At 46.8% G+C, this 9226-nt stretch overlaps 1 protein-coding gene across 1 annotated transcript; it reads left to right on the top strand.

Annotated features, from left to right (window-relative positions):
* Positions 1-621: 621 nt before the first annotated feature.
* Fam71a (family with sequence similarity 71 member A) lies at positions 622-2370 on the top strand. Its single transcript, XM_042682333.1, has one exon. The coding sequence runs from the start codon at positions 622-624 to the stop codon at positions 2368-2370; it is 1749 nt and encodes a 582-aa protein (XP_042538267.1).
* Positions 2371-9226: the final 6856 nt, after the last annotated feature.

The raw sequence follows: 9226 nt of genomic DNA, 5'->3' as shown, positions 1-9226 counted from the left end.
GTTGGATCTTTTCCATTTGTGGGAGGGAGGTAAGCGTTCCTATAAAAACTTCCCATTTGAAAAATGTTCTGTTACCTACCTGGGTCCCTGGCCAGGGCAGATGGGGGTTGAGGGGAGTCCTGTCCCCTGTGGGGACAGCTGAAGTAGGAGAACAAAGGTGTATGTGACAGTGACAGGTCACAAAGGACAACAAGGATAAATGTGGCTGTGTAGGGGCTTGAGGCCAAAAGGGTGGCCACTTTCTCCCACTAGGACTACAGTTTGTAGACTCTCACAGAGATTTAAATAAGTAAATAAATACTTATATATATCACAAGGTGGAGGTGAGGGGGTTAGACCCAGAAGAAAACTTCGCCGGAACCCACCTGCATCTCTACACCTTTGATGGGATTCAGTCTGGGGTCCAAGTATCCGACAGTGCCTCCTTGTCAATCATCTGTGCTCCCACCCGCAGCTCGGCCTCTGGGGGGCTCTGAGGCAACCTGGGGGCCCTGCGGGGTGGGGTGGGGTTGAGGGACCTGCTGTAGTGCAATCTCTGTGACCCAGGAACACAGCTCTGCCAACAAGACCAAGAAAGACCACAGCGATTCGCTCTTGCCAGAGTTCCTGTCCTGGTACAAGATGGCCACGAAAAGTGAGTGTGTGTTGCCCTATTACACCGCCCAAAGTGCCTCGGGCGTGGGCCTGTTCAATACTGCGATGGGGAAACTACAGAGGCAACTATATAAGGGAGAGTATGATATTTTCAAGTATGCACCGATATTTGAGAGTGACTTTATCCAGATCACCAAAAGGGGAGAAGTGATCGACGTGCACAACAGGGTCCGCATGGTGACCGTGGGGATTGCCAGCACCAGCCCCATTCTCCCACTTCCAGATGTCATGCTGCTGGCTCGACCAGCCACCAGCACTGAGGACCAGGCTGGACGAGGCCAAAACAAGGGAAGAAAGCGCAGGGCCACCAGGCCGTTGGAGCTCACCAGGCTCCTTCCACTGAAGTTTGTAAGGATCTCTATTCACGATCATGGGAAACAACAGCTTCGCCTGAAATTTGCCACAGGCCGTTCTTGCTACCTGCAGCTGTGCCCCCCTCTTGACGCCCGGGAAGATCTCTTTGCCTATTGGGAAAAATTGATTTACCTCCTACGACCGCCTGTGGACAGTAACAGCAGTACCTACGCCATCCCGGCTGAGGACACAATATGCATGCCTTCATTTGAGGAAGAGGACAGGACAAGTTTGACAGCTGCTGAGTTCCAAGGGAAAGGAGATCAGGACCAAGTCAGCATCAGGAGCCTCCACCTGGTCCATGAAGTGCACAGGGCCACCTCCGCTGCTTACGCTGGTGGGGAGAGAACAAAGTATGACCTCCACAAATCCACTACCTTGCCTGATGCATCTACCCCCAAAAGAAAACTTACCATCCTTAGCAAGGAGTCAACAGCTAGAGCAGAGGCAGCAGCAATCACAGGCACTTTGGGTGTAGCAGCAACCAAGTCTGCAAGCTCTGGGCAGGTAAGCAAAGCCATTGCAGGAGGGGTGGCCATAGGGGCAAGAGGAAGCAAAAGCCACCTGACTATCACAGGTACTTCCAAGACATCCCCAAAGAGCTTTAGGGTTGCCAAGGCAGGAACAGCAAGCAAATCCATAGAGCACATTCCCAACACAGGCACCGGCCTCTGCCCAGAAGGCAGCGTGGGAATAACAAGAGTAGACGTTACTCACGAGAATGTTGAACTAGAGAGTGACTTAGCCATTGAATTGCTCGGCTCCCCCTTGCTGAATGAAAGCCGTATGGGTAGACAGGCTGGCCAGCAGAGAATCTCTCTGGACACAGCCCGCAAGGAGAAGAGGGAAAGAAGGGAGCAGCGAGAAAAGGATAGAGGAAGACATCAAACCAGGACCGGGGAAGGTCATCGCAAGACAGAGGGGGACAAGATAACCCGAAAATCATCGAGTCACAGAGCCACTAGAGATGATAAGAAGGAAACAGGCTCAGTGGGCTCCTGGGAAAATAGGCGCAACATCTCCCACAAGGGCAGTGGCCACATCCCCATCTCAAAGGAGTCAAGGACCTCCCACAAGTCCGGGAGGAGCTTTTCCACTGCAAGTTCAGCTTCTACAAACAAGAGACTCGGCCGGATCAACTCTTTCTTGAAGAACATCAGATCCAACCTTACTACAAAGGGGATGGCCTCACCCCGAGGCATCGCCTCATCGCGTGGCAGATCTGTCGACATCGTGGCTAAGACAGTAGAGAGGGCCAACATGGAGGCCATCATGGAGACAGCAGAGCGTGGCCAGGGATTGGAGATCATTAATTCTGTGACATCTGATATCGTCGAGACAATGACCCTTGAAAGCCATTAAATAGAAGCCAGTGCCATAAGCTGCAAAGGGATCTCAGGGCTCCAGGGAGTACCCCGAGAGAGCCGATTCCATCTTCCACGACTGCAGTTTAAATAAAAAACCATTCAACCTGGGAATGGCTTGCTGCACGCTGTCTGAATTGTCCCATAGCTCAGGGGCGACGTCACAGTGCATTGTGTGATGTCAACTGTACTTGAGACTCTGGGGCAGTCAAAGGGATCCCCACTGCTCACCCTCGGGCTCAACAGAGCCAGTGTGAAGACTCAGCCCCTTCTTGACTTTGAGAGCCAAAGTCTGTGTGCTGAGAGTTCTACTCCACTTTCTCCCTGTGTTGTGATGAGCTTTTCTTCCACTAAAGCCCATAGTCCAGGGGGAAGATAAGGGAGGATGGGAAAGGAGAGGCAGCATTGTTTGCTGGCAATCAGAGGGGGGAATCTTTGTGTAACCTTTGGAAGTCTGGAGGTATATGCTGCAACCCAGATTGTTCTAGGAGATGATTATGAAAATAGGTGACATTTATGAAACTATTGACCAAAACACTGGAAACAGTCAAAATTTCCATCAAGAAGTACTATTATAGTGAGATATGGAATGAGATATTCAATGTGATATAGGTGTATTTTGTGGGTGGTGGTGGTGGTGGGGCTTGAACTCTGGGCCTGGCTGTTGTCCCTCAGCTCTTCAGCTCAAGGTACGAGTGCTCTATTGCTTAAGCCACAGCACCACTTCATGTTTTCTGGTGGTGGTTCATTGGAGATAAGAGTCTCACGGAATTTCCTGTCCAGGCTGGTTTTGAACCATGATCCTCAATCTCAGACTCCTGAATATATAGGATTATAGGTGTAGGCCATGATGCCTGGCTTCATAATATTTTTTAAAAACCAATAGGGGGCTGGGAAGGTGGCTCAGTGGTAAAGTGCTTGCCTTGCATGCATGAGGCCCTGGGTTCAATTCCTCAGCACCACATAAGCAGAAAAAGCCAGAAATGGTGCTGTGGCTCAAGTGGTAGAGCGCTAGCTTTGAGCTGAAGAGCTGAGGGACAGTGCCAGGCCCACAATTCAGGCCCCACGACCCACAACAAACAAAAACAATAGGATACCATTCTACAAGTTCATAAACAAGATCAAACTAGATAAAAACAAGGGAATGGGGAAATTCAGGCTGGTGGAAAAGCAAAAGATGAGAACAAGAGATGGTCTCAAGACTTTCAGTGGTATTTTCTTTTGGGGGTGGGCAGCACTCAGGGTACACCTCCAGTTATTTTTTACTCTGGTTATTTTTGTAATAGGCTCTCCTGCATCCTCTGAATTCTGCCTCCTGAATAGAAATTACAGGCGTCAGCCACCTGTGTCTGGTAAGGATTGTGTTCATTATGCAAGGAAGCAGGTACATGGGCATTAGTGATTCGTGTTGGTTTATCCATATCAGGATGTAATTGTGATGGCAGTTGTAATTAAGTTGTTATTGCCACTGACTTAATCAATTTATTCCTTTATCAGACTTTTGGAGTCACTGTTAGGGCAAATTTTAAATAGTATGTATGTACAAGAACCCATGGTTAAATATTAAGAAAGAATGCTTTACCCCCTTTTACAGATGAGGACACTGAGGTTCAGAAAGCACTTGCCCTGTTACCATAACTTTATGCAGTCCTATCTAAGGTATGCAGGGGTCTCTCTGGAGCATAGGAGGAGTTATCACAAGAACCTGCAACCAGACCTCTAGAGAGATGCACACTAAGTCTACAGGATTAAGAGAAGACAGCAGTTGGGGGTTGAAGAGACTCCTGGTAGCCCTTATGGGGTGGTTTTTAAACACTAGTGAGCTCAAAACCCTGGCCTTATCTGAAGATTACTCAGACCATCTCTTAAGCTGTGCCTGGCTCCTGGGCTTTTCTCCCCAGCCTCGGCCTGTTTGTATTATAGTTATAAACAGATCTTGGAATTCCAGGCCTTTCTCTCACTCCTCCCCACAGCCACTAACTAAACTTTTGAAAGATAGGACCCAGAATTCTTTTTCTAACAGAAGAGTTAAGAAGTTTCTTCTGGCATCCTCTAAACCACTCCTCAAACTTCACACAAAGGAGGTGATAACTTAGGTCATATTATCTTTGTTGCTTGAACCTCTGCAGTTAGTTTCTAAAATTTGAGGACTCAGACTTCAGCTTGTGAAGGGAGACAGCGTGGTGGACAAGGCCGGGGAGGATGGGAATCTTTTGAGAAAGACAGCCCAAGATCTACCCACACCCACCATTTTCACCAGCCAAACAAGGTTCCCGATCCCCAGGATAAGGACTTACCAGAGTGAGTCAAGAATTCTGAAGAAAGGAGGGAATGTGTCAATGATTAGATACAAATGGGCCCAGTGAGGAAAACAAGCTCAGAATCATTAACTTTGAACTCCAGAGAAGGCTGGGAGGGATCTCCAGGGAGACAGATTAATGGTTTATTTCTAACTAGCCTTTCCTTTGACTGGAAAAGTGGGGAAATTACAAAAAGATCACACCCCATTCATCTTTCCTGTGAGGATTCCTACACAGGCAAGTCAAGGTAGATATTAGTTTGCCTCTTACTGTGAAAGCAATGAGAACACTTGCTTAGCACAAAGTTCTCTTTGGATTCTCACATCTTTTCAGCAAACTGGGGTTGGGAGCACTTAAAGGATTTGCTCTACGTGCTGACCAGAGCTACTGGAGTACGTCAGGTGAGCCCAAGCCAGTAGGGAAGACCAGGCAGGCCTGTGAGTGGGTGCAATAGTTCAGAACGACCTTTCTAGGAGAGATGTGTGTTCAGGATTATAGGAGGGATTCTGGAGCCCAGGAAGGAGTGAGTGGGTCAGGAAAGGCTTCACAGATGCTGACATTTTGGAGAATGAATGAGGGCTCTGCCAGGTAAGTACCCTGGAGCAAGGCTGAGGGCAGAGAAGGAGATGAGGGAGGGGTGGGGAGTAAGGAATGTGTGCAAAGTACTAAGGCTTGAAACATCACTGTGCATGGAGCAGTTACAAGTATTTCAGCCTTGCTAGTAGGAATGAGCTGTGGGGGTGAGCCATCGAAGGCTGGTGCCTGATGGGAGAGGTGATGGGCAGGGGACTCTCTGGAGCAGGGGATCTTCCGGGAATTCTGATCAGAAATGGAGCTCAGGACTCAGTCAGCTGTGGGAGACAAAAGTGGTCATCAGGAGATATCAGGATGAAACAGGATCCTCATCCTTTCCTTGTTCTCAAAAGAAAAAATGGAGGTCATGGTTTGGTTTTCACAAAGAAGATAGAATTAGAAAAAAAAAAAAGACAACACAGAAACGGAGATCTCTCTCTAGGGTGACTCTTGGTCTATGAAAAAGCGACAGCAAGGACCTGAAACATATCAGAAGGCAAAGGGAATGTGTTAAAGTACTAAACAGCCAAAAGGAGTCAGACAGCTAAGAGGAGTCATATGGGAGGTTCAGTACACGAAACCTATGAGAGGATCTGAGAGGAAGGACCCCACTCTCCCAGCCCCTTCCATGGTTTTCTTGTTTATGTGCCTGGAACAGACAAGAAGTTCCATTTCTCTGCTGGTCTGGATTGGCCCAGAAGAGCCCCTTGTGGCCACATGCTGCCACTGCAGTTTTGTATTTGCTTGACTGACATGAGTCAGGACTGAGTCACAGTCACTTTTCCCCTTGTTACACCACTGATAATCAACTCACCCCTTGGTGGGTGCAGCAGGTAAAAGCCAGAGATGGGAGCTGTCTTATCTAGGCTGTTCCATGGCTAGTAGGTGGTGAAGTGTAGAATAGCTGCAGGACAGATCCCATGAGAAGCCAGAGTCCATCACAAGGGGGAAATGCGTAGCCATGGAAACCCAGTGAAGCTGGGGTCCTTGTTAGAGTCTATCTAAAGCCTGGAAGTCAAGACCAGAAATCGGGTCTATGAAGAAGATACTCCCCCCTCCCCTCTCCTCTCCTTCCTCTCCTTCTCCCCCTGCCCTTTCTCTCATGCACACAGCAGCAATACAAACCAAGATAGGCTATGGATACAGTTTTGCAGTAGAGTTTTTGCTTAGCATAACCAAAACACTGGTTTTGATCCCCAATACACACACACACACACACCACTCCAAAACACGAAGTAAGGTGGTAGCTCTCAGAACATGTATAAAAAGAAAACAACTTTATAAGAGGGGAAAGATTTGAGCAGGAGTGACCAGCAGACCCACTTTGTGGAGGCAATTGCACAGTTGGCAGTTGGCACAGATGTTCACAGATGACAGACAAACCCAGCCTGTCCAGGGCACAAGGTATAATGCACTCAGGGTATGTGCTGTGGGGTGGAGAATGAGGTCTGGTAGAAAACCAGGCTGAAAGGAGAAGCAAGGCCATGACATCGAGGAGAGGCCCAGAATGCCACACACACCTCCCTGCAACGTCTTCATCTTCATGATTCCAAAGGGGACCTGGAATCCAGCTGTGTGGATTCTCCAGGAACAAAAGGGCCAAGTAAGCATGGGCTCTTTCACCTGGACAACTTAGAGAACTTGAAGTGTGTAATGGAGGTCCATGTCTTCCCACACAGGGAAAGCTTCCCCGCAGGTGTGCTGAGGTATGATACCCTTCATCCTTAGTATTGTGGTAGACAAGGCTGCTAGCTGTCAGGGGCCTCAGCTGGTAGCCCAGCATGCCATTCCAAGGCTATCTTGTTCCATATGGACCATGGACTGCTTCAGTCAAGGCACACGCACAGGGATGTGAGTGACTGATCCTATCACCCTGTTTTCTTTTCCTCTGGACATTGTCACAGCCCCAGAACACTGCCATAATGCAATTGACATTGGTCCAAGGAGGAATGAGATAAAGAGCACATATAATAACTTTTTCATGAAACCTTTAGCAAGGTTAAATTTGTTAACATTTATATTTTGTAGTTTAATATATGCACAGAAACGTGTACATCACAAGCATGTCATCGAATGGCATTTCACAAAGTGAGCAACACCATACCACAAGCACCTATATAAAGAACCAGAACATCAAAACCACCTTCAGAAACAGCCCTTAAGCTCTTTTACAACTGTGAAGTGTCTTAAGTTCCACCACTGTAGGTTAATGTTCCTTCCTTCCCAACTTTACATAATTGGAATTGCAAAACAAGTGCACATTTGATTGATCCATGTCCTGTTGATGAGCTTGATCCACAATTTTTCTGACTCTAGTTCATTTATGCTCATTCTGACACAGTATTTGATTGTGTGAACACACTACAATTTACTTATTCATTCTGCTTTTGATGGGAACTTGGGTTGTTTCCAGTTTGGGGTTATCAAGAATAGTACTGTTCTGAAAATGTTTCATGAAATGTTAACGATGTTGTATATTTCCCTCGAGCATATACTTAGGAATGGGATTAAATATATGCATGAATTTTTAGCTTTAGTAGATATGCATGAGCTGTTTTCCAAAGTGGTTGTGCTGTTTTACACAAGAATGTATGAGAGAGTAGAAAGCAGTTTGTTCCAAATAAAAGAATTAAATCCATTAAAAAAAATAGAATGCATGAGAATTCTGATTGTCCCACATCCTTGCCAATATTTGATGTAGTTCATCTCTTTTATTTTTGCTATTATGGTGGAAGGCAGTGACTTTTCTCTTTTTCTTTTTCTCTGTCTCTCTTCCCCCCCCCACCCTTTCTTTTCTTTCTTTCTTTCTTTTTTTTTTTTTTTTGTCCGTCGTGGGGCCTGAACTCTGGGCCTGGGCTCAGCTCTTCAGCTCAAGGCTAGCATTCTACCACTTGAGCCACAGTGCCACTTCCAGCCTTTTCTGCTTATGTGGTGCTGAGGAATAGAACCCAGGGCCACATGCATGTGAGGCAAGTACTCTATCACTGAGCCACCTTCCCAGCCCTCCCCCCCCCCCCCCCGCCCCAGTTTAAATACTGGGAATTAAACTCTGGGCATATGTGCTTCACATGCTCTACAACTGAGCTTACCCCAGACAGAAGTAATGACTTTTTAATCTTTTTTGTCAAAAATACCACATGCTTAGGATGTTGGGCTTAGTTCTAAACACCAGTATGTATAAATATAGGTATTTTATAAATAATACATAGTAATCTATGGAAGAGGGAGGTAACTTTGTTGTAATGTTTTTTATTGGAAAAATTTGAAGTTTGCATTTTTTTTCTTTCTTCTTTTTTTTTTTGGGGGGGGGGGTCCGGTCGTGGGGCCTGAACTCTGGGCCTGGGCGCTGTCCCTCAGCTCTTTAGCTCAAGGCTAACGCTCTACCACTTGAGCCACAGCACCACTTCCGGCTTTTTTTTTCCTGCTTATATGGTGCTGAGGAATCAAACCCAGGGACTCACGCATGCAAGGTAAGCGCTCTACCACTGAGCCACCTTCCCAGCTCCCCCCCCCCCCCCCCCCGCCCCATTTAAATACTGGGAATTGAACTCTGGGCCATATGTGCTTCACATGCTCTACAACTGAGCTTACTCCAGAAAGAAGTAATGACTTTTTAATGCTTTTTGTCAAAAATACCACGTTTAGGATGTTGGGCTTAGTTCTAAACACCAGTATGTATAAATATAGGTATTTTATAAATAATACATAGTAATCTATAGAAGAGGGAGGTAACTTTGTTATAATGTTTTTATTGGAAAAATTTGAAGTTTGCAATTTTTTTCTTTCTTCTTTTTTTTTGGGGGGGGGATCTGGTCGTGGGGCCTGAACTCTGGGCCTGGGCACTGTCCCTCAGCTCTTCAGCTCAAAGCTAGCGCTCTACCACTTGAGTCACAGCGCCACTTCCAGCTTTTTTTTTCTGCTTATGTGGTGCTGAGGAATCGAACCCAGGGCTTCATGCATGCAAGGTAAGCACTCTACCAC

Source organism: Dipodomys spectabilis, unplaced genomic scaffold (assembly GCF_019054845.1).
Source record: "Dipodomys spectabilis isolate Male_0828 unplaced genomic scaffold, ASM1905484v1 ptg000069l, whole genome shotgun sequence".
Lineage (NCBI taxonomy): Eukaryota > Metazoa > Chordata > Mammalia > Rodentia > Heteromyidae > Dipodomys > Dipodomys spectabilis.
Note: the sequence above shows the minus strand (reverse complement) of the source record. Positions and strands in the feature narration are given on the sequence as shown.

Bases quoted from the DNA above. Each gene is read 5' to 3' on its own strand.
- Fam71a (XM_042682333.1), top strand. From the start codon at position 622: ATGGCCACGAAAAGTGAGTGTGTGTTGCCCTATTACACCGCCCAAAGT.